The 25,406-nt window shown below is 42.8% G+C and overlaps 2 protein-coding genes across 4 annotated transcripts; one reads left to right on the forward strand and one right to left on the reverse strand.

The window, feature by feature from the left end:
- Positions 1 to 1,936: 1,936 nt before the first annotated feature.
- wbp1la (WW domain binding protein 1-like a) lies at positions 1,937 to 18,902 on the forward strand. Of its 3 annotated transcripts, none has more exons than XM_061227666.1 (4): positions 1,937 to 2,172; positions 10,375 to 10,477; positions 12,221 to 12,382; positions 15,356 to 18,902. In XM_061227666.1, the coding sequence occupies exons 1-4, from the start codon at positions 2,077 to 2,079 to the stop codon at positions 15,982 to 15,984; spliced, it is 990 nt and encodes a 329-aa protein (XP_061083650.1). In that variant the 5' UTR covers positions 1,937 to 2,076; the 3' UTR covers positions 15,985 to 18,902. The 3 variants fall into 3 exon arrangements, with proteins under 3 accessions (XP_061083650.1, XP_061083652.1, XP_061083651.1); XM_061227668.1 differs by lacking the exon at positions 1,937 to 2,172 and adding an exon at positions 8,316 to 8,448; XM_061227667.1 differs by lacking the exon at positions 1,937 to 2,172 and adding an exon at positions 9,899 to 9,960.
- On the reverse strand, positions 18,900 to 25,406 carry LOC133118035 (steroid 17-alpha-hydroxylase/17,20 lyase). Its single transcript, XM_061227664.1, has 8 exons — positions 25,095 to 25,406; positions 24,543 to 24,681; positions 23,844 to 24,073; positions 23,169 to 23,255; positions 22,594 to 22,806; positions 21,354 to 21,523; positions 21,022 to 21,125; positions 18,900 to 20,899 (listed from the first exon to the last, which is right to left on the reverse strand). The coding sequence occupies exons 1-8, from the start codon at positions 25,404 to 25,406 to the stop codon at positions 20,622 to 20,624; spliced, it is 1,533 nt and encodes a 510-aa protein (XP_061083648.1). The 3' UTR covers positions 18,900 to 20,621.

Below are 25,406 nucleotides of genomic sequence, written 5' to 3' on the forward strand. Positions count from 1 at the left end.
TACACCCATGGACCTGACCCAAAATCTTGTTTGATCGCAACTCAACATAAATGTGCGAGACCTCAATCCTATGGTCACAAATTCACTCAATATTTTAAGCAAATGTGAAGCAATCATCATCATGACTAATTATCCAGCTGAGGCTTTATATTTCAATTAGTTTTTTCGGTACTGAATTCAAATGTGTAGCCGTCATTTCCATAATCCAATGTGACATGTAGTAATGTAATAAAATTAGATGCGAAAGTAACAAAAAAGGAGTTTCTCACACCTACGACACTTTTTCAGACCACCTGCTTGGCTAACATCACTTAGTCGATGCAAAATATATAAATAAATTATATATTCAATGCCACAAATCTTAATTTGCCTATTCATCAATGGGGATTAATTAATGTCACCTAACTCTTATTTATTCAAACTTGCTCATATATTTTCTCTAAGATACAGTAGCTCATCCAGATATTCTTGGTTAATAAATTGCAATGATCTCCATCAATGTAATGAATAATCAGGTCTATAGCCTATATTACAAGATTTTAATGGTAAGTGTAGTACCTTTGACAATGATCATATGAAACTTAGTGAAAGACAATTCACATGTAATTAGTTAGCATTTGGCAAACAGAAAAAAGTATTCCTTCAATGACAATGAAAATAAGTATCCACAATTTTATATGTAATTTCAAATACAATCTTCTGAGAAACAGTGATAAACATATCAGGTTTAGAGGAAAATATGTTTTCTTCCAGTTTTCTGATATAATGGCCACAAAATGTCACATATGGTCCCGTAAAATCTCCATGGTCAGCATATCATAGTGAGCTTGCTGACAAACTATCTTACGAATAACAAAGTGTTAGTAATAGACTATTGAACCGAGCTCAGAATCTATAGTAGGGGAGACCAGGGCATGTTGTCACACTTTTTACACTCTTTTATATATCTTGGGATCAATACATCATATCGTTAAAAATGTCATACCAAATGAAAGAACAAAGTCTCAGGCATATATTTTGTATTCATTTCATTTTCATATCTTGTTTCAGTACAGACTTATAGGCATTTAAATAGTGAGCGTGAACACGTGACATGTTGCCCCATGAGCGGGTAAGTTGTCCCAAACTGCCATGTTTGCTAATGTTAGCAATATCTTAAAATTAGCTTTTTTTAAAAAGAAGATTATTACAAAACATCAAGTTGATATTTTTTACTTTTCAATGTGAAAAATGGGAAATATGTACTCACCTCACTTTACAGTGTGCTCTGGTTTTCCCAGGCAGGATATGACATCAGACCATATAGAGGCACAAAACTAGTATTCCACTTTTAAGTAGCGCCCTCTGGTTGTGAAAATATTAACAGTGTGACTTACCCATGTGACAACAAGCCCCGGTCTCCCCTACTAAACATTGTGGCAGAATTTTAGGCTCTAAAAATTGTATAATCTGTGATAAAATAAAAAATATACATAAAATAATAAAGTCATTGTGTTTAGATGAGAAGATAATTGAATAAATGTTCCAGATATGGGGTATTGTTGGTATTGTTGTTGTTGTTGTTGTTGTTGTTGTTCTTATTACTATAAATATTTTGGCAGACAAACCTATTTCTGTCAGTGTATTTTGATTTGTATTGTATGATGGCTTTTAACTATTTTTACAACTTTTTTTACATGTTTGTTGCCAATGCAGTGTAGCCCACTTGGTTTTGGTTTTGATTTAGTAATTTCTGCCCCTTTAAATGAAACGGTCACCTGATTTATTCGCAAACAAGAGTTTAAAAAGTCACACCCAGCGAACTGACACCTCATGGGGCGGGGCAACAGCTTCCGTTTGACAAACCAAGAAATGGCCAATAGTATTCTTGAGACTGTAAGATATTTCCATATTCTTCTAAAATGGTCCAATTGCGAGCAGCATGGAGGTGGTCCATGTGACGGCCTCTCACTATGTACTTTGAAAGCCTGTTCCGAGTAAGTTAGCCGACCAAGAAACTGTACAAGCCAGAAAACGACAGCGATATTTCTTTATGCGAAGCCATAGCTGTATTGTCAGTCGAAAGAGACTGCGGGAATGAAGGACGTTTCGTATCAAGCTCTGAAAATGGGCTTGATTCTGTTAAAGATTGTTGGCCCCGTCAGCTGTACAACAGAAACGATAACCTCAGAGGTAAGATCTAGGATCTTGCTATCGAGCATAGCAATAATACTAGCGGTAACATTATATTGTGGAAAATATGATCCAGCTAGCTTACTGTAATTTACTTCATAATATTTATTCAGTAGACGTTGGTAATATTGTACGGATGATTGTGTCGTGTGCAAAGTTTCCCAGTTTATGATTATGACTGAAATGTTTTCTGCTTATGCAGAACAAAGCAGACATGGTTATTATCTCGCCAACTGTAAAGCAACTGCGAATCACTGTCATGTCTATCTAGGCAGCAAACGTTACACGTAGTTGCAATGCTAATTATGACTGTTCAAGTTTGGATCGTAATGTTTAGCTTGCTCGCTAGTTGCCATGCCATGTTGATTATGCAACAAGATGGCTCGATGGATGGATAGCTAGCCCGCTACATGCGTAACGATTGAGCCAGCTAAAGACTAAAGTTAACTTGGTTTATTAACGTTGTAAAATGATTATGCGTATGTGATGACAGTTGAACGAGTCAATGCCTCGTCACAGTAAATATTCAGCCATTGTGTTGACTGGCTTTTCTTCCTTCTTTCTTCTGAGACAGCTGCTTAGCTAGGTTACCACAGCAAAGCAAAGCGGATATAGCCAGCTGTCGTAGCTAGTTATCTTGGTAAAGTACAGGAGTAAAGTTGAGATTAGCTACAAATTTTAAGTGTGACAAACTCGCTTCAGTTTGGCTTGGTTTTGGTTGGCTTTTCGTGGGAAAGGGCGCTTGTGCGAATAAATAGCAGTTCAAAGATGTAGGCTACTAACACTTCTCTACTGCTCTACTGACGGCGAGTACTGCCTGGGATCTGTTTCTCGCCCAACCACTTGTTGTCAGTCAAGAAGCACTGGAAAGAAATGGCAGTTTTACGGCATGACTTGCGAGCTACTTTCCTATGGACTTGTATCAATGCCAAAGATTGTCCGTCTGTATCGTGTTAAGGGACTAGAAAAGTGTTCCGAGTATTGACTTTTATTTTTGTTTTGTTGATGCATTCATGTTAGCTGCTACATCTTTGGTAATATACCGTAAATGTATCCTTTTAGAGGACCAATTAATCAGCACTCTTTTGTATTGAGGCTGAGACAAAACTCACCTCACCAAAACTTTGATTAGGGCAAGAGCATATATAGTGTATTGGCTATTTAAACTGGTAATAACATGGTCAATCAGTTGGAGGGAGCCGACAAAGAATTTAGAAATTTACTGGATTTGCCACCCCTTGCCATTGCTCTTTGCAGGATGATAAACTTGAAAATATAAAAAGTATCCATGCTTAAGCCATATCTACGATGCGCTGGTAATCTCTGTCTTTGCCCACCATTGCCAAATCTGTGCTCCTTTACCTGTATTATTAGAAAATGTGTTTGGGATGTTTCTGGGCGTGATACAGAGGGGTGGGTATGGCTACAGAGCCTGTGGTGTGGTCTCATTATCCACTGGAGCACTTGGAGCTCACTACTGTGAAGAGGCACGAGTACAGTAAAGCGAAACTGCAAGCCGACTGCACGTTCAAAAACCAGAGCCAACCTTGGAATTGCCACAGCAGAGCATATAAAGATAAAAATGGTGAAACTGACTTGAAATACAGAAATGAGGTGATTGGGCGCGGTTGAGGATGGAGGCGGATACATCTTTGAATGTAAACACAGAGAACTACAGCACGGCTAACAACAATCATGCACAGTATGCCTTTATTGCCCCAGATAATAATTGATTAAAAATTTTTTTTTTAAATAAAGCGCTTCTATGTCTGAAACTTCAACACTGTTCTTACCCACGGCATGTTTTCCAGTTACACCGGTATGCCTGTGATAGAACGGGCATGAGATAATGTTATAACTGCCCATTAAGCTACGACTGTGTTGACATATCCGGATCATGGTGTACAATAGTGCACCCATGCAGTCATATTCTGTTTCCTCTTGCCTCCTGCCTCTCTGCAGCAATAGAAACTTCTGTTGAATTACATGCATGCGTCAGTTTACCACCCTTTACGATCAGTTCAAGGAAATGGTTTGGTAGGACTGTAAAGTTGAACAAGTATCCATTTGATCAAAAGAAAAGGATTAGCTGTCAAGATTGTTCATTGTATACAATGGCAACAAATAGTTTGGAATTATGTGGCGTGCAGTGCAATCTTGAGCACTGATGGAATATTTTTAGCTCGCTGTGTACTACAGGTGTTATAAATGTCTTTTCTGCTCTGAGAAATATTGTGGCTCTGATGTTTAATGATGAAAATGATGAAAGTGAAAGTGCTGATGAAATCTTTAAAGTAAACACCATCTCGGGGACCAGTGCATCTAGATGTTTTTCTCTTCAAGTTGAATCTAGAATAGGCCTCCATCCTGCTGGTGAGAATTATTTTGCAGTGAAATATCATGTTACATTTGAGATGGGACACAGTGTACTTCTACTTAGATGCCAGAGTTTTCTCTGGTCTGTGCTGCTCAATAATTGCACAGTTTGAGGGCTTTTGCATGATTATGCTATGGGAAAGTGATAGCAGTACATTAGAGCACAGTCTAAGGTGCACTGTACTGTCCTCTATTTATGAGGACTGATAAATTTTATAAGGTCCAAAGGCAACTGTAGCCATGTCAGAAGGGGTTCATTTCACCTCTGCGTTCATATTACTCTGCACCTTCTCTCATGTTTACAGTAAGCGTTTCAACCTTGAATAGAAACAGTTGTGGCTTTTCAGGCTAGATTTGCACTGCGCTACACTGTAAATTTATGGACCAGTACGACTAGTGGTTTCAGATTAGGCAAGGGTGTGATTGACAAAACTGTGTACTGTTCGGTGTAAGAAAACCGCTAGTTAGGTTATGGCCTAAACTATGATCATCATCTTTCAGAATTCCTTCAAAGTTTGTGTATTAGAATGTGTATAAAATTCAATGGCGGTCACATTTTCTTTTTTTTGCAGTTCCGTTCCACCAGAAGCTTGTTAAACACTAAATAAATGCAATTCAGCTGAATACATGTCAAATATGTTCATTTTCATTGAACATAGTTTGTCATATTTGTATATTGATGAGTGGTTTTGAATGTATACAATGGCTGCAGATAGTTTGAAACTCTTGAGCAATCTTGAGCATTGTGATACATTATTTTTAGCTCACTGTGTACTACTACTGATCTAAATGTTGTTCCTTGTTAAATGAGATCTCGCTGTCTTTTCTGCTCTGAGAAACATGAAATGCTGAAATGGTTTCTGTGGTTGTTGCTAATCAGACTTTTTGACATAGTGAATTAAGAAGAACAAGAAAACAACATGTTTGAATATTCAGTAATTTCATGGACTACTTGTCTTAATATTGACGTTGGAAAAATATTAGTCAGAACACAATCAACGCATTTCTGCAGATGCCGACGGTTAAAGTATTTGAGCTTGGAACGTCCTTGTTTATCATAGCGTAATGAAGCATGTTCAGCTGTTTGAACCACTGTTGGACACTCGCACTGTTCTGTTCTGATGATTGCAGTTTTATGTGTGTGTGTGGGTGTGTGCGTGTGTACGTCCGTGTGCGTAGGTTTCGATTTTATGTCACTGACTGCAAACTGTTCAAGCTTCTGTTGTCATGTATTCCGCTCAATGTACTCCAACTAACAGCGAATAGGAGCAGTTCTATTTTAAAAGGGGTGTGGTCATAAATCAAGGGAGTGTACATTACATGGCAAACATTCTTTTCATTATTTGAAATGACAGAAGCAAACTGTACAATTAGATGTGGTATGTGTATAACCGCATGATTCATGAAAGCACATCACTCCAATCAAGTGGCTACAAATTTGATTGTAAATTAACCTAACATTTAAATCAGCTCAATGAGAACCGAATACACGGGGCAACCATTTAAATAGTTTTATTCAACACCGCCTAACTGGCTGTCAGTATCATGTCTTTCACCTCAATAATAGTTTGATCTCCATGCAGGAAACTGGTGTTCTACTTTTTTAGTAGTAGATTTTAGAAGACACTACTGGCTGTTGAACCAGCCTTCAGACCAGGACACTATGCAAGTCCCACTAGCTCCAGTGTCACTATGGATAAGCGATAGGGCGAAAACATATCATATTCTGAGCTGAACGCTGTAGTCACGTGCCTGCTTATGTGCCTTACTTCACGAACACAAGGCCGGATAGTCAGACTGATGAGAGGCTTCTCGGTGTTTTCAGCAGTTCTTCGTTAAAAGTGATAAGGTTTAATTCTTCCCTGATGTCAGCATTTTCTGGTACAGTGACTTAAAACCCTTCATAATCTTTAATAAGAGGCCGATTGTTCTCCTGACCGGTTTTCACAGCACTGGAATCTGCCTCCTCTGGATGCGTTTCTTGTTGACAGACTCCTAGTCTGACCATGTTTGCCATCTTTTTTATAAATGTGTGTGTTTCTAAATTGATTTTCTTCTGGCTTTGGATTAGCATGCTATAATGGATTACTTGTCTTATTTTTAGGCCGTCTCTTTGAATCTCTAATAGGAGGTTCTGGTTGTGTCTGTTGTTAAGGGCAGTGTTTACTTTCACTTTCGTTGTCCCATAATGGTGCTGTAATTGTCCAGAAAGAGGAACAGAGTTGCAACAGAAAAAAGAAGTCAATATTCCTCACTAATTAAGAACCAAGAAAATATATATTAAAAAAAAAAAACAGTCACTGTCCTTATTAAGTACAGGTAGGCTGAAGATAGATGTTTGATCATAGATTTCCTCAATAGAAAATGACACTGGATCAGAGGAAACCAAAATCCTTTCAGCAATTCACACCAGTGTGTTTTTCCAGATTTTCTGGGTTGTGCCTAATGGGAACTTGCTGCTTTACAGCAGTCAGGTAACTCAAGGACTGCATCACGATGTAGGTACCTGGGAAATCAAACAAAGGGAGCTAGAGCACTTCTCGAAATCTGAAATCGTCTCTTTTTTTTTGCTGTTGTTTGAAAGTCGTACCAAAAGAGTTTTTGATACAGATCTGATTGTCTTGTCACAACTTGCATAGATATCATTTAACATTGTGTTTGTTTCACATAGTGTGATCCAAAATATGTACCCAGGTATGTTCAGGATAGCCATGATGTCATCATATTGCATAATTTTGTCTGTGCGCTGATATAGTGGCTACATTATCAAAAAATGTGCTGTCTTTGGCACAAGTGTATTGATTGTAACAATACCAGAAACTATTAAAAAATAAAAATACAAAAAATAAAAACAAATATCCAGAAGTGCTCTGATTAGGATTTGTGTGTTTATGCTGTACATTACCCAGGCTGCAGCACAGAAGAACAGGTAACCTGCTTTTCAGAGCACAGAGCACTGGACTTGTAGTTGTTCTCCATGGATGAAGGTCACGCAGTGCTCTATAGTGCATTTCTACAACTGGACCTAAAATTAGGAGCACTCTAAAGGCACATGGAGATATAGTGACGTCCCCTCTTAGTGACGTCCTTGGGGAAAGATTAGCTGGTTATGTTGAGCATAGATTCATAAAATAGTTGTCCTACAGTTAGCTTAGCGATGCAGAACCAGACATTTCCATTGTTTCCTCATTAACAGACTCCGTTTGTGCTGTGTGAACCATGAGCCTCGTCTTTAGGCCAGAGCAGAAGGCTTGACGATGCATGTTTCCCTTTTGAAGCCTCCGCACCGCAGTCTTTCCTTAGCCTCTCTGAAGATATCCAGTTTTGGGCTTGACTGACAACGTATTCTGAATACAGTGTATGGGTTATTGTGGTTGGCTCTCTACTTTAACCTTGAATCCTCTCCAATAATAATTATTCATAACCACAATAGATCACAAAAGCAAGGACCTTACAGTGTCGTATCCTAGGGGGGCTGGGGGGGGGGTCTGTTGAAGGTTTTTCCTTAGAAAGTTCCGGATTATAATTTTTTCCCCCTCCAGTGAGCTCAGACATTCAGACACGGTTCCCCTTCAGAACCTCTCTGTGTCTGTCATGAAAATGTCATCAAAGAGGGGGGGGGGTGCTCTGGGCCTCGTCGCTGATACCCTGTTTACTTGCATTCCCTGGCACGGCTTCGCCTGGGGCTTTATATACGGGGGTGAGAGGACGGGGGGGGGGGCTCTGCTTTTAAATCGGGACGTGGGCTCGCAGCCTCCCAGTCCTGCCCCAGCCGGACTGCAGCAGCCTCCCGGGCTCCGTGCGTACAGGTTTAATAAGCGGCCGCGTTGAAAGGCATCCCAGGGCACGCGGAGTAGCAGCATACACAGCGGAATGTCTTTCCAGCTCGGAGTCAGACAGGTAACCCTAGAAACGGCCGCACACCCACCCTCCGGGCTAAACTCGGGGGAGGGAAATTCTAGATTCTAGATTCAATTCTAGAAAAACTAGATAGTTTTTCGATATTGCGTTCGGTTCCCTGTCAGAATGTCCTTCGTTATCTTGTGGATGCGGGGAGAAAACAAGCCGCTCTGTACTTTCTGTCTTTATATGGATCCCCTAGTGCTCCACGATGGGTACAAGCTGTACGTGAATCTGCACGTCGTGTGTGTTGTTGCAGGATGCGGTGAGATTATTGTCTTTGAAATCGCAGACAAATTTTTCAGATATTGACGACCGCTGCGTGTCTGTGGATGCGTCCGGTTTCCAGTGTACGAGATGGAATTGCGCGGTTTTTACGGGAAACCACGCCTTCATGCAAATTCATAACTAACCGTATTTGATGTTGGATCGGTTTCTGACATCAATTAAAATTTGCATTAGAGTTCTGTTGTTTTATGTCCTGCTCTTCCTGTTTTATTTCATATTTCAGGTTCATTGTTTTCGAGCATAATGGGCAATCTGTGAATTTTTGGTTTGGATGATTTTGTGAATAAAAAGAACACATTGTGAGGTTGCAATTATCTCCCACTTTTCTGGAGGCAATCAAATAGGCTACAAATGTCTTCGTAAATATTTTTCTTCTATCTGCTGTTGTGGGTCATGATTGTGATCGTTGCTTATTTTTAATAACAAAGGAACCATAGTAACATTTTGAAAGCCTCTGAAACAGTTGACAATATATAAAAAAAAAATGTTTTACACAAGTGTAGACTACTTAAGAAGTGATTTGAAAATGCATAAGTGAACATTTGTATTGAGTATCATTCAAAAATGGCATGAATATTATAGAGAATATTATCTTACAGTTGAAGTGGTTTGTTTGTTCTTTCTTCATCGTTCTTCCCCCTTGTGATTTCACTTTAAAAAGATACATACGAAGTCAATGACGATGTCACCGAGCTGGGATGGGCTACACTTTGAACAAATGTGCATTTTTAAAAAGGGGTGCAATTCTCGACAGTTAAGGGAACTCATTTTGAAAATGGCCTGGCACGCTGGCACACAGCCAGACACTTCACCCGTACTCATCGTGGGTTTGATTGAGAGAGCTAACGGGCTTAAGGTGGGGGTGGTGTGGTGTCAGTTCCTGAGGGCATTGCCTTTCTACTTACTGCTCCAGCCTTTGCTCTTAATTCCTTATTAATTGACTCGATCAATTGACGCTTTTCAATGAGAGAATTCATCGCAGCTGAGTACTACAGGCGAGACTTGTCTGGTCATGTTCACATCACCGCTCTTGTTTTGGGGAATTCACCTGTGTAGATGCGTATAGCTAACTGGTTGTGTAAGTGGTAACAGATGTGAACACAAATCGGTACGCTTATACACACCAGCCCTCCTGGAATTGATTTCGACACTTTATATTTAATGAAGGCTGGAGGCGAGGGGATGGGAAGTGGAATAGATGCGTCTGAACAAAAGGGAAATGGGGTAATTATTTGACGCGTTTCGCATTCGTATGTAGCGGGTCTGTCTCAACACGAGTGGGAAGTGGTGTTTAATGATGTCAGTGGAGTGATGCATTCTCTCATTCTTCTTGCCCGCTGGCGGACACATCTGTTTCAATGCCATGTTGACATGCCAAGGGTGAAGATGATGTCACCATCTGTTTATGAAAAACTTTGAGAGCAAATGTTGTCTATTTCAGTCTGGCCAGCCTCGAATGTCTGTCGAGAGTTGGCAAACAATCTTTTCACCTGTCTGCCAAATGGAAGGCTGGTGCTTTTGCGGCAGCAGGGAGTGCTGATCTCTCTCTCTCTCTCTCTCTCTCTCTCTCTCTCTCTCTCTCTCTCTCTCTCTCTCCTCCCCCCCTCCCTCCCTCCCTCCCTCCCTCCTCTCTTTCAGAACAAACTGGTCTGCCATGGAGTGAACAACCAGACGTATACCTGTGAATCAGGACACTGCTGTGGAGAGTCCCAGTGCTGCAGTTATTACTATGAGCTCTGGTGTAAGTTCCCTCTTCAGCTCCTGAAACCGCCTTCTCATCTGTGGATTCGGGGCCTCGGCTCTCTGCGGGTTCCCCGGGGAACCCAAAAACCTTTCCAACTTTTTGGGTTCCCCGGGGGATTGTCTCCTGCTTAGTCTAATCAACTGTACATCGCTCTGGATAAGAGTGTCTGCCAAATACCATTAATGTCAGGTTTGGGGTCAATTCCATTTCAGTTCAATTAAGTTTTGAAAAATACCTATCATTTTCCGCAAGGTTTTAACATGCAAGTTGGCTTTTACCACATGTTTATTCAAACTCAAACCAGATACACATCAATGTGTTATATTTATTTATTTATAGCACCTTGAGGTACACCTAGTCATGTGACCCAGCAGTCACATGATAGCTATAATATCAAATTAGAATATAAAATATATGGTACAGAGGAATTTATTGTTTCTACCTAACTACAGTCACCAAGTAAATGACATGGGCTATTGACATAGATCTGCTAGTTAACTATGCATACAGCTCATATTTTAGTGCAGTGGATGATTACATCATCATCTACCATCAAGATTTTTCCCTGTTTCCCACGTCCGAGGGAATCAGAGCATTTTATACGGACAGTCAGAGGCTTGTGCTGGCCCTCACACCCACCCACACCAAATGTCATATCCTCTCTGGGAAATCTAAGAAGCAGAAGGTCACAGTCCCTGCATTATGTAATAGCCCTCTGTTTATGTAATGCGTTCAAGTCGTGATTAAAGATGCTATTACTTTCTACAAACATGTTGGCGGATGTCCCAGTTCAACATGACCCACATAAATACGAATGATGTTTCTGGAAGTCTGTGGGACGATAAACCGGCAGTGTGTTTTTCCATCGTTACACCCAGAGTGTGAAGTTATTTAAGTCATAAAAAAATGAAAAAAGGCTTTTCTTTCTTGTCAGTTTTGATGCATTATGTGCTTGGCGAAGTGTGCCATGTTGTTTATTTAACATAGCGCCAAATAAATTGCCCTTGGACAGAATGCGTGTCCTGTAACTTGACCATTCACGCCCCTGTTTGCAGCTGTCTTGAGCTGCTCGATTTGGAAAAGTAGCCGTCCTCTCTCCATGTTCCAGAAATGGCTACTGCTGATTTGGGACAGGGTTTTACCCCTTGGGATCACACATGGACTAACAGACAGGCTTTTTCTTTTCCCAAAGCCAACTTATGTTCACCACAGAAACTCAGAGCATTCTTGTAATAGTTTATATTGCCAGGTGCTACTTGAAATGCAAGTGTAGAAAGTTTGAACAGAGGAGTCCTTTTATCCCCTCTTACGGAAATGCCTGATATGTTTAGGATTTTAAGTGATTCCCTGAATTCTAAATGTAAGAATAGTATGGTGACATCTGCACAGATCCACTAATCTTCATCTGATGTGGATCAGCTTGGTGAATGGGAGCTTCTATCCAGATGCTTTCCAGATCAGTGCATCTTCAGATGTGACACAGATCCTACCCACACTGCAAAAAACGTGTTTTAGTCTCTTTGGCCATTGGCAAATCTTGAAAGGAGTCAAAACATCTCACCGCATTGGAAATATTTTTGTCATGTTTAGCAGAAAAGTGAAACTTTTAGTTTAGACTTAGTGTAAATGTAAGACAAACGTGCGTGTTGAGACAGACTTAGCTTCAGTTAGTTTAGCTTCAGCAGTGCAGCAGGACGTGAGCTCTGGTTGCAGGCGGTTCAGCTTGTGTGCCTTCGGCAGGGTTCTGGCTGGTGTGGACCATCATCATCATCCTCAGCTGCTGCTGCATCTGCCACCACCGCCGCACCAAGCACCGGCTGCAGCAGCAGCAGCGGCAGCACGAGATCAACCTCATCGCCTACCGCGAAGCGCACAACTACTCCTCCCTGCCTTTTTACCTCAGTGAGTGCCTCCGCCCGCCCGCCCTCTCTCTCTCCGCGCACAGCTGAGGCGTTAACATTTACATTACATTTTAGTCATTTGGCAGACGCTTTTAATCCAAAGCGACTTACAAGTGCATAGGTTCTACCATAAGTCAGAGCATCACATCCAGAAACTAGCAAAATACACAGGAAATGCTGTTCTAAACATAGTTGTCATGAGAAGTGCATATTTTTATTTTTTTATTTTTTATTTTTTTAAGACAAGGATAGGGATATCAGAAAGGAGGGGCAGGGGAAATCAGGAGGGAGGACTAAGGTAGAGTTTGAAAAGGTGGGTTTTGAGTCTGCGTCGAAATAGGGGGAGGGATTCTGCTGTTCTGACAGTGGTAGGCAAGTCATTCCACCACTGAGGAACCAGAACGGAAAACACGCGTGAACGTGCAGCTCGACCGCCAGGTGCACGTAGAGAGGGAACCGTAAGGCGACCAGAGCTGGCAGACCGGAGTGGTCTAGCTGGGGAGTAGGGAGTGATCAGGGATTGTATGTAAGGTGGGGCAGTCCCCTTAGCAGCCTGAAATGCCAACACTAGGGCCTTGAAACGGATGCGTGCGGCAATAGGAAGCCAGTGGAGGCCAATGAGAAGCGGAGTGACATGAGCCGACCTGGGCTGACTGGTGATCAGGCGGGCTGCAGCATTCTGGACCAGCTGGAGGGGCTTGATGGCACATGCTGGGAGACCGGCTAGGAGGGAGTTGCAGTAATCCAGGCGGGAAATGACGAGCGCCTGGACTAGGAGCTGGGTGGCTTTCTCAGTTAGGAGATGACGGATACGGCGTATATTATACAGAAAGAACCTGCAGGTTCTGGCAGTGGAGGATACTTGTGGAGCCAGGGTGAGGCAGTTATCAAGAGTCACCCCAAGATTCTTTGCCGTACGGGAGGAGGAAACTACAAAGTCCTCAACAGTCAATGAGAGGTCGATTGACGGAGAGGACTTAGCAGGGATGTAGAGAAGCTCAGTTTTGGCAAGGTTGAGCTTCAGGTGACGCAGAGATATCAGCCAAGCAGGCAGAGATCCGTGTGGTGATTTGGGTGTCGGGGGGGAAGGAAATGAAGAGTTGGGTGTCATCAGCGTAGGAATGATAAGAAAAGCCGCGGGAAGAGATAACAGAACCAAGAGACATGGTGTATAGCGAGAAGAGGAGAGGCCCAAGAACCGAGCCCTGCGGGACTCCAGTTCGTAGGGGGTGAGGGTCGGAGACTGCGCCCCTCCAAGTCACCTGGTAGGAGCGACCAGAGAGGTAGGAGGAAAACCAAGTGAGTGCAGAACCTGTGACACCCATCCCAGACAGCGATGAGAGTAGAATCTCATGGTTGACTGTATCGAAGGCGGCTGACAGGTCGAGGAAGATGAGGACAGAGGAGAGGGATTTTGCTTTAGCAGAGTGGAGTGCCTCAGTGACCGCGAGCAGGGCGGTTTCAGTGGAGTGGCCACTTTTGAAGCCAGACTGGTTGGGGTCATGGAGATTGTTCTGGAGAAGATAAGTGGACAGTTGGGAGCAGACCGCCCGTTCCAGAGTTTTAGCGAGAAAGGGAAGAAGAGAGACAGGTTGTTCAGGGCAGAGGGGTCAAGAGTAGGTTTTTTGAGCAGGGGAGTGACTCTGGCCCTCTTCAGGGAAGAGGGCATGGTGCCGGAAGAGAGGGAGGTGTTGATTAGAGAGGAGAGAAAAGGGAGAATGTCATCAGATATAGATTGTAGGAGGGGAGAGGGGAAGGGGTCAAGAGGACAGGTGGTTGGGCGGTGGGAAGTAAGGAGTTTCAGTGTGTCGGCGTCAGAGAGGGGAGAAAAGGAGGTTAGGGAGTTGGGGAGGGTAGGAGGGTCAGCAGGGGTGGAGGGTTGGGAGAAGGAATTGCGAATAGCATCAACCTTCTTTTCAAAGAAGGAGACAAAGTCATCAGGTGTGAGTGATGAGGGGGGTGGGGGGGAGGGGGGCCAGAAGAGAGCCGCGCCGCGGCTGTGTTCTCACGGCTGCTCCCAGCCAAACGGGTGGCCCGCGCTGCAATTACACCGGCCTCATTACTGTGTCACAGCCTTACTCATGAACGAGAGATGCACCGTCGAATTCGCCTGCGCAGTACGGTCAGATCAAAAGACCGTCTTTCCATTTCAAAAGCCGGCAAATTTTAGCGATACGTGGTTTTATCTTAGGTGCTGCATTTCGGAAAGTGTCAGGCTTAAACTGTGTGGCGTGACATCATCATACACGTCACGGTACTGATATTGTTTTATCATTTAATATCACAGTATGCCATTTCACCCTGAGTCCCTGTGTGATGTTTTTTACGGGTTGGCTGAATCTGAAGGCTCTGCCACGTCGTCAGGCAGCTGCAGCCCGGTGCCACCTCGCACACCCATTTCCCATGAGCCTCTTCTACTCCTTGCACGTAGAGCTCATTCCATACTTCCCCAGCAGACCTCCTTGGCTCCGAGCCAAAATTCCAGCTCTGCCGGAGGCTCTGTTTGTGTGGAGACAGTGCCTCGTCTGTACCAGGTGTCCCATCCCAGTAAATGATAAACAAAAGACTGAGTGGACTTTGCCGAAAATCTCACTTTTTCGTTGTTCTGTGGGGTATGAAACTGGGCAAGAAGAATGCGTTCTCTCTCAGTATCAGTGTTAGTATCAGACTTCAAAGCAACATTTAATGTCACAGGGCTTGTGGCAAACATCACTAACCTGTGGTTAACCCATTATGGACGAAGGCGCCCTATAGAAAACCCATAGGAAGACCTTGGAATCACAATGCATTTCTTGAAAAACTTTCATATAATCAAATACAACCTGGCATCGCATCCGACTGTTAAGGGAGATGTAAAATGCAGGTGCGCCCATAGGGGGTTAATGCGATAAAGTTATTTGGACTTCCCCTTATGTATAAGTGGGCTGCTGCTTGTACGCCATTTTGTTTCACTCTGTTTCTCATCTCCCATCAGGGTTTTTGCCTAATTACCTCCTGCCTGCCTATGAAGAGGTGGTGAACCGCCCGCCCACCCCCCCTCCTCCGTACAGTGCCTTACAGACGGGGCCGACGGGCGGGGCCAGCCCGGCACCCACCGAGCCAGAGGACGGACTGTGCCCCCCCCAGCCGCCCACCCCCACCCCGCCTGCATCCGACTCCCACCCCCCCAGGCCCAGCATGGAGGAGCTGGCCCCCCTGGGGGAGGGGAAGGCCCTGCAGGACCAATCGCACGTGGCCTCAGCCCTGGAGCTCGGGGAGTGCAAGGAGCCCCTGAGGGACTTTGGCCCCGAGGACAAAGAGCACACCCCCGGGAGGCACCGCCGCTTCACCGGGGACTCGGGCATCGAGGTGTGCGTGTGCGGCCGGGGCCCCGACGGCAAGGAGCTGGAGGGGCTCCTGGGGCCCGCGGACTACTGCGACGGCTGCACCGCCTGTCCGTCATCCGCCGTCGTCGGGGGCGACGAGGAGCGGGGCCCGCCCCCCTCCACGCCCGAGAGAGCGGCGCTGGAGCCCCTCCCCCGGCACCCCGTCTGCCTGCTCCTCCACACCATCAACGAGCAGGAGGGGCCCCACGTGGCCCCCGGCCCCGGCCCCCAGAGCTGAGCCTCCCCGAGCCTGAATCCGCTTCACCGGAGGCACGGACAGTAACCTTAACCAGACTTTACGCTAGGACGCGCTGCCTGTGTCTGTGGGTTTTAGGATATTTGTATGGCCATTGACCGAGTTGCCTGGGGGTGACACTGCGTAGCCTGTAGCAGCCATAAGCACTTTCCTGCCCTTAAGCCTGCTGCTGTCGGAGCTGAAACAACAGCACCCAAATGCCTTTAAGATGGCCCCCAATGAGGAGAGCTGAGATATCACACAACGGAGACGAAGCCACTAGCCGTGTGCAGTTCACTGTCGTGCCTGTCGGCCATTTTGATGAGGAGCCGTGCCAAGAGGTCGCCGGTGGGGAACGAGCACAGCAATGCAAGTACCGCAGACATACAGACGCAAATAAACGCTCATCAGTTCTGTGTGTGAAATCAGCAGAAATCTTGTTTTTAGGTTTTTCAAGGGCAAGCAAACGCTCTGTGTGTGTGTGTGTGTGTGGTGGACAATGGTTCCACACATTGTGACTTTGCTGATGATCTGTTCATTAGAGCTGGCCTGAAGTTTATTTGTGTTCTGGTTATCCCTACCCCAGTTACAGCACATTACACTATCAAACATTAATATTTAGTTTTTTATTCTAATGAGAAACGAATGTGCAGCAACGGATAAATGTATAATCAGTTTTAAGCTTGATTTTAATATCCTCAAATTTCTTTTTTTACTTTCTACTGTAAATCTTTATTTTATTAAAATATATTTTTTTCAGGACTTTTTTCTCAGGCAATCAGAATTGACTGTAAAATGTGATTCTTTGTGCAGTTCATTGCAGTCACTTTTAAGCTTTAGCAGATCATTACTTGCAGGGTATAGTTAATCATGAGAGAATGAAGATAAAAACCCTTATTTCTTATAAAGCCATCTTTTATTTGTATCCAAAGTTAAACTGAGCTTAAATTGAACAAACAATGTTAACTAAATATACGTCAGTCAGCATGTCACAGTTCTGAATACTTTGGAAGGCATCTGTTTCATGGGGAGGTTTGAGGATTGAAGGAGATTTTCCTTTGTGGCATTGCTAGCGGTGGCTCGTGTGAAGGGTGTTTCAGATGTCTGATCTATGACTGAAAGTACAAATAGAAGCTTGTGTGGCCCCATTTCCCCTTTGTGATCTGATTTGGGGCGTCGGTGCTACTGTCCAGGTGCTAGTAGCTTCACATTCGATGCCAGCGGCCATTGAGAAAGCCAGCTGTATGCTGCAATCATGTTCCTGGCATACTGATCCTTAATAGCAGTGTATGCTGCATTCATGTTCCTGGCATATTGATTCTCTTTCACACCAGCTATATGCTACATTCATGTTCCATGCTGGTTCTCATTCAAGAAGAGCTAAAATAAAGACTTTTTTTAATGTTAGAGGCCCTGTGCAATTTAAATTATAATTTATTCCTTTAGTTGAGATTAACATTTTTTAAATATCATGCACATACGGTACATATACAGCTATTAAATAGGCACTATACAGGCCCAGATGGTAGACATTCAGAACTTCCTTCCCTGTTTGACATAAGGAGCTGACCCAAAGATGTCTCCTTTTAGATGTTGATGTGTGTGGTGTGTTTTGAGTGGGTTGTGTAGTCAGTGTGAATGTTAAAATGTTGTAAAGCCGATTCATTCACGGTCTCGAGATACAGTGTTCGTATTGGTGTGTCACAGAAATGCTTAAAACAAAAAAAAAACATGGAAATACAGATTCCAGCAACTGCTTTAAAATAGAATATAGACATGAAAGGACATGAAACATTTATTATTATTATTATTATTATTATTAACACACATTCATTTTTCAAAAAAGAATGAAGTTTGTCCTGTGCATTTTACAGAATTCCTCATATAGAGAGCTTTGCACTGATGAACAAGAGTTAATTGAATGTTAAAAACTGTACACCCTCCCCCCCCCCAAATCATGCAAGCATTAGCCAAAGCTGTTTCGATGAACACTGGTTTCGGTCTGCTGCGAATCTCGCTCGCGGACTCTCATGTTGCCTTCCGTTACATGATTTCACACGCATCATGTAAGCGCGTAGTTTTCCATGTTGAACGCGCGCATGTGCCGACGCACTTATAAACGCAGTGCTTTCACTCGCCCGGCTTTTGTGTCTGATACGCAGTGTATGCCAGTTCAGTAAATTCAGACCGTATTTTATTAACTCATTCTCTTTTTGTATCTATGCAGTTTTACTTTCGAGTGATTATGATTTGAATCCTGGAAATGTATAAATAAATAGACTTTTATATCATTTCATCAGAAGAACGACAAAGCCTTAGACCATATCCTTAAGTGTGTTCGATATCTGGACCAGTAGTTGCTTTTCTGTTTGAGTTCATTTCTGATAGCTTGTAGCAGCTCCTACTTCATACACCTTGTATAAACCAAATTGTAAATTGTAAACCAATGTCGTACTCATTTATCTGTCTGAATTATACTAGATTAAAGGTGAATATCCAAAGAACAAAAAAGCAGTTATTGTTCTTTGTTTTGGTAATTGCTTATTTTAAATCATGCTGAGCCAAAAATCATTTTTGTCTGAACATGAAATGTTTTCATGTTTTGTGACCAAAAAGAAATCTTGTGGACTTTAATTTTTTGTGTTTTTTTCTGTTTTTGTTTCGGATTCAGTAGAGTTTACCTGAACACTGAATTGCACTGTTTAATCTATTAGAGCATTGGATTAAAGTCTACTTTAATGTTCTCCTGGCTCAGTAAGCCAACTCTTTTCCTTATGCAGTCATATGCTTATTTCAGGCACTTGTAGTTTTGTACTTTGTATCAAGGCAATTAATCATCATAAATATCGTTTTGTAAAAAGCAACAGCCAAATGGATGATAATGGCAAATGTTGAATATAAACTTGCAAAACATGAAGTTATACTGTGTTCATTGTGTTTATTCAATGTCTGCTGTAAATAACAGTGCTCATTGTTAGTAGGTTGACTATTGGCTGAGTAGAATTTCAGTTGAATAACAACCACGTGTCACATGTAACGTGAGAAAAGGATAGAATGGCACAGCCGGAATCAATTATTGACAGATTACATCACAGGAATGTGCATGAAAATGACAGTTTAATGGACAAACCGCTGACCTTGGGCCTTTACATCTGTAATGTTTCAGAAGTTTCCAGCAAATTCAAAACCGGTATCTTGCAACACGCACATTTAAATCGAACATCTTCCTCCACTTGCTGTTGCCATTTGCCATTTTAAAGACTAGACAAGAAATGTAGTTTGTCCAGAATGGAATCTTATGGTGAACATTCCTTACATGTGATAAGGTTTAACAATCTGGTCACGCGTAATGATGTGAAACTGATAATTGTGCATGTGTGTGTGCGTGCGTGCATTTATTTGAAGCAAAGCATCTCAGCCTTTGTGAATGGAAGGAAAGATGTGGCCATTGAGATGGAATGAGAATGACTTCACACAGCACACCAAGTATTTTCAATGATTTTGGAACACAGCTCCTGAATTAATTGAATGACACATTTACTGCAAGATTTCAAATAATAATAATAATAATAGTGTTATTGAATTCTTTTTTTGTTGTTTTTTTTTACATTACATTACATGGCATTTAGTAAGTATAAGTGCAAAGAGGTTTTTTTCTTGAAACTATTTTTTCTACAAAAACATAATACGCCATCTCTTCACCCATTCATCATTTGAAAATCTTAATGCATAATAAAAATAAAATCAAACAGGGATATGATTTTAGCATTCTAAAAGACATCCCTGTTCTGTTTTAAGAAAGCACAAATATACACTCCCTGCGCACTTTCAGTTGACTTATTCATGTGATTATCTAATCAGCTAATCGTGTGGCAGCAGTGCAATGCATAAAATCATGCAGATAACAGTCAGGAGCTTCAGTTAATATTCACATCAACCACCAGAATGGGGAGAAAATGTGATCTAAGTGACTCTGATCGTGGAATGACTGTTGATGCCAGACAGGGTGGTTTGTATATCTCAGAAACTGCTGGTCTCCAGGGATTTTCATGCATAACATGAGTTTACAGAGAATGTTGCAATGTTGCCAGTGGCAGCAGTTCTGCTGGCCAAAATGCATTGTCAATGAGAGAGGAGAATGGCCAGACTGGTCAAAGCTGACAGGAAGGTGACAGTAATGCAAATAACCACACATTACAACAGTGGTATGCAGAAGAGCATCTCTGAACAACAACGTGTCAAACCTCAAAGTGGATAGGCTACAGCAGCAGAAGATATAAGTCTAGCAAAGTTTACATCATATTGCTGCAATGGCTGGCAATATATCCCTGTGGCATGACTTCCCACTTACATGCTCAGGTTAGTGAGCAGTAGGTTGGGGGTTTTGACCCAACTTCTTGTGATGTCAGCAGCAGGTTGGGTTTTTATTTGACTTCAGATGCAGATCTGGGTCAAATATGTAATCCCTTTCTACGCTTTACTGAGCTTCTCTGGTGTATTGGAACCTATGAAATATTAACAAAAGGTGCAAACCCCACCTTCTGGTCATCTATTGCACCAAGCAAGCATCAATCAAGCACAGAAAAGTAAACGGTTACGTATTTGACCCAGGTCTGGTCAAGCAGACCTGGTCTGTGGAGTTAAGCATCTGTTTGGCTCTCAGCCCAGCAGGTCCTGAGCCTTGCACAAACTTTGTACTTCTGCACCTGCAGAACCACCCCGAATTTGCCGTCCAGATCAGGCAGGGGATGGCCGGGGGGCACCTCCAGGGTGAAGCGCTGCAGGATCCAGGCCAGGAAGAGGAACAGCTCCATCTTGGCCAGGGACTCCCCGAGGCACACCCGGATCCCAGCCCCGAACGGCAGGTAGCTCTCTGAGGGGCTGCCCAGGCCGCTGCCCTCCTCGTCCAGAAAGCGCCCTGTCCACCAGAGGGGGGAAAGCGGGCCGTGGAACAAACAAATAAACCGCCGGTCCCATATCATGCACATTGGTTATACATTATAGTCTGTATAATTGTTCTGCTATGCAGCCGTCTCTTACCGGGATCAAAGATCTCTGGGTTCTGCCACTCCTTCTCATCATGATGCAGAGACCATAAATTAATGATGACTCTGGTCCCTTTTCCAACTGTGTATTCCCCAATACTAAAACACAGACAATATTCATTAACATTTAAAAATGGATCGTTAGTAGGAGCAGTAGTAGTAGTAGCAGTAGTAGTAGCAGTAGTAGTCGTAGCAGCAGTAGTAGTAGCAGTAGTAGTAGCACTTGGAGCAGTAAGTAACACATGGGATATTTCGGCCAGTGTTAGAGTGAGTAGTCTGTGTGTGTTTTTCATTGGGCACATAGTATAAGTACATAGCACATGGTACCTGGAGTCAGCGAGGGCCACGTGGGGTATGAGGAGGGGCGACACCGGCCGGATTCTCAGCACCTCCCTGATGGTGGCCTCGAGATACGGCAGGTTGCCTTTGTCGCTGTATTTGGGGTGTCTGTTCATTCCAATTCTACTGTCCAGCTCCTCCTGAATCTTCTTCTGCACCTGTTAACCAGCAATCCAGCACTAAATAACCATGCTAGTTTGAAACAATTCTCTCTATTCTACTTGGTCAATACTGAATTTCTGTACTTTGCCCAGCCATTGCTAAATACAACATAAATCCTAATGCAGAAGAAAGGAATGCCGTTTGAGTCAGTCACTTAGGATAAAATGGTTTTCAGGGATGGTATGGGAAATCGAGGAAAGCATTGCTGTTTGTTTCTGTGAGGCAACTGAAAGCAAAGTTGTGAAATGCAAAAATGCAATGTATGAAAGAAATACATTATTGGTTACTAGTTCGATGGGAGCTGCTAAAACCCCAGCTTGACACCGTGGTACTGTTGGGGAAATTCCCTTTGAGTTAGGAGAGACTTCTTGCAAGCAACCTTTCCCGTTTAAAAGAACCCAGTTCTTTCACAGCAAGGAGAGTTTCAATAATACAAACTTTATTAACCCTATAACAAAGCACGGAGAATGCCTCACACCAATGTGAGAAAACACTCTAGATTTTAGCAGACAGGGTGTCTATTCTTATACCATTACACATCCTAAGTTATCACATGAATACATTACGGTGAAAGCCAATCATCTTCAGACAGTGTCTCTGTATTTTTCCCACGTGTTGTACTCCTAGGCCCACATCTGCTCCTTAAGTCATATAACATTTGTTTTGCAATGAACCCACTGCTACAGTATCTTCAAAGGCTATATTTATCATCCGTGGTTCCTCCTAGGCTGGTTAAGGAGGAACCGACCTTGAATGCGCTTCCTCCTCATTCTTTTCTAACAAGCACCTGAGAGCACCCAACGATGGGAGGGTGTTCTGCCTTATCTCCTGAAGCCGCGGCCGAGCACTCACCCCTCCCTTACATTTTTGCTGGTTATTGTCACAAACACAATTTATTCTTTTTAAGCAGTTTTCTAACTATATGCATTGTACATATCTGGATACATATATCCTAGGTTACATTGTACTACATTATATTTTTCTCCCACAGTACATATAACTAGGTATCAGTAGCTAAGAGGCTACGAAGCTATGAAAACCAGCCTTGGCGAAACCCCAAAATCACCTGGGGATGGTGGATGAGGTAGGCAATTGCCCATTTCAAAACCGTGCTGGTGGTTTCCACGCCGGCACCAAAGATGTCTCCTACAGTCATCAGCAGGTGATCGTCTGTCAGTCCCAGGCTCTGAGTTAAGGAGGTGTTATTGTTTTCAGCGCTGCGCTTGGCTCTGATCAGCGCATCAAGCAGGTCCCGCTGCGTGTCATCACTGTATTCCGCCTGCAGGGGGCGACAATGTAGCACGTACTGTAACGCTACAGGCACTAGTCAACTGCAGATCAAATGAGCAAATAGCAAAAAACAGCACATTTAAAAACCAACGAAACCAGATAATAGTAGCAAAAAATAAACCACCAAAAAACAACAAATCCGAAAACTAATTGGCAAATGGTTTAAACCAAATAAGTTGAAAAAATGGTAATATACTTTCAGTGCAATCTGGGTCTTACGCTTACTTTATAGATGGAATGTCTGGAATAATGGAATAATTAAATACACTTTTTCCACTGAACAAAGCATGTTCAGTTTCTAATACCTAAACGTAGATTTTTGTCAGATGAAATACTACTTAAAATCCTTACCTTGTGTTCGTCATACTTTTTCTGCAGAAGACTGTCTCTAATAGCCACACACTGCCTCAGAATGTTTAAATCTTTGTTGGGGAATATCTAGACAGAAGGCGAGACCGAATGAACAATGAGTTAAGTGCTCACATTTTGTGCTCACAATTTGAGTGAATGTATGTTTGTTCTTTCATTGCAAGTCACTTGGAAAGAGTATCTTCTGAGTAACTTGACAAAAATAAATGCCAAAAATGCACAAAATCAACTGGTTTTCTATAAAACAAAACATAATGCATCAACTATATCCTTACATTATACCTAGGCCAATGTCCATGGCAAAGAATATACAATATTTAATTTAGATATGTACTGTAAATCATTGACAGTGCTTTTGGTGCTTATCTGCTATTTAAATAAAACAGCCTTTTAGTTTATTTTTGTTTACGGCTTGATTATGTTTTCATTTTTCTTATGTTTGGTGTTTTACATAATGTACCTTTACAATAATTGTGTAACTTCTATGAATAAATGTATGCAACTTCTCTATCCTCTTTCAACACTGTGAAGACGATCGTTCTTTGTTGTAAAACCAAATAAAGTTGAAAAATAAACGAGTACATATCAGCATATGAAGCTTTTGCGGCAGCACACCACAGCCCCGGAGCCGGTGGTTCGTGCTGGGCGCTCACACACCTGCAGCCAGGGGAAGACGTCCACCAGGCTGTCCTTGGCCACCGTGTCCACGATGCCCTGGCTGTAGCGGAGCATGGCCTCGAACTCCGGGTCGCCCCGCTGGTACGACGAGCTGAAGCACAGTGCGCAGATGACGTTAGTGACGGCGCGGGTCAGCTCTGGAGCCAGGTCCACCGCCGTGCTCTGCTGCTGCTTCAGAGTCTGGCACATAGAGGAGGCCTCTCTGCAAACTGCACCCGTGAGAGGAGAGAGAGAGGGAGAGGGAGGAGGAGAGAGGGAGAGAGAGCAGTTTTTAATGGTCTCAAAAGTAAACGTGAATAATATGCAGTAATTCAATAACTTCTGGTCATTGAAATAAATTTTATCCAAAATTGTAGACCTGTCTATTGGTTTATGGTAGCCATGATTTTAACGAGTCACAAATTAGACTGGAGCTAAATATCACATATTTCAACCAATCACATTAATAGATGACAATTATGCGGATTATATTTGACACTCTTGCATCGGAGCTATGCTTCATTCATTTGTGATTTGGATCGAGAGATTATTTCCAGTTGATATTTAAACTGTTGGTTTGCGTCTTCCCCTGAAAGAACATTTACAGTTTCAGGTCAGCAGTGCAAATCAATTTGCGAGTCGTTACACACCTGTCGGTGCAACAAGGGTTGAAGTATGCTAGGAAAACTGCACACTCACTTATCTGTTCGATGGAGGCCGATCCCTCTCCAAACATACACAGAGCCCCATGCACCATCTTTCTATGGAACCTCCATGTGGCACTGTAATCTGCAAATGCAATATCTTTACCGTCCCTCGTCAGTATGTCTGTCGTGACCTTCAAAAGAGCAGATGACAATGTGTTATGATGCTGTTAGTATCCATAATTTACAGCACTATTAAATGTCCCACATTTAACCCTTTTAGGTGAAAGAAATGTGATTAGAATGTTCTTAAGTGAACATTCTAATGCTGATGCAACAATCACTACTGGCAATTGAATGCAATGGATTTCCAGAACATTCCAAATAGCTACTCTTTAAAAAAAAAAAAACACATGCCATCTGTTATGATATGCACATCTTAAAGATTTTCTTTCAGGACCAACAGACAAGTTGGATCATATACATATATTATTATTTTATCTAATGAGCTATCATTTATATAATTAAAAGAACTGGCACAGTATGTTACATATTAGAGTATTTGAAATAGTGCAAATAAATGTAATAAAACAACTGTGCAACTCACAGTTCTTGGTCTTCCTGCAAATATTTTGCCTCTTTTCAGAAGCACTTCCTTCGCATGCTGGTGGCTGTTGACGATAATCACGTCGTGGGAGCCCATCCTTAGCGAATAGGTTTCACCATACTTCTTCTGCAGCTCCTGGAAGAAAACGTGCGGGGGCTGGTCGCTTCGCAAACTGAGAATACTCCCGATGATGGGGAACGAGGGCAGGCTTGGTGGTCTGGTGCTCGTCAAAGCCTTCTGGATTCGCACTTTTATTAGTAGCGCGGTGAGCACGACCACAAAAACAAGAAACAAACAACAAATCCACTCCAT

Source organism: Conger conger, chromosome 18, assembly GCF_963514075.1.
Source record: "Conger conger chromosome 18, fConCon1.1, whole genome shotgun sequence".
NCBI classification, from domain to species: domain Eukaryota; kingdom Metazoa; phylum Chordata; class Actinopteri; order Anguilliformes; family Congridae; genus Conger; species Conger conger.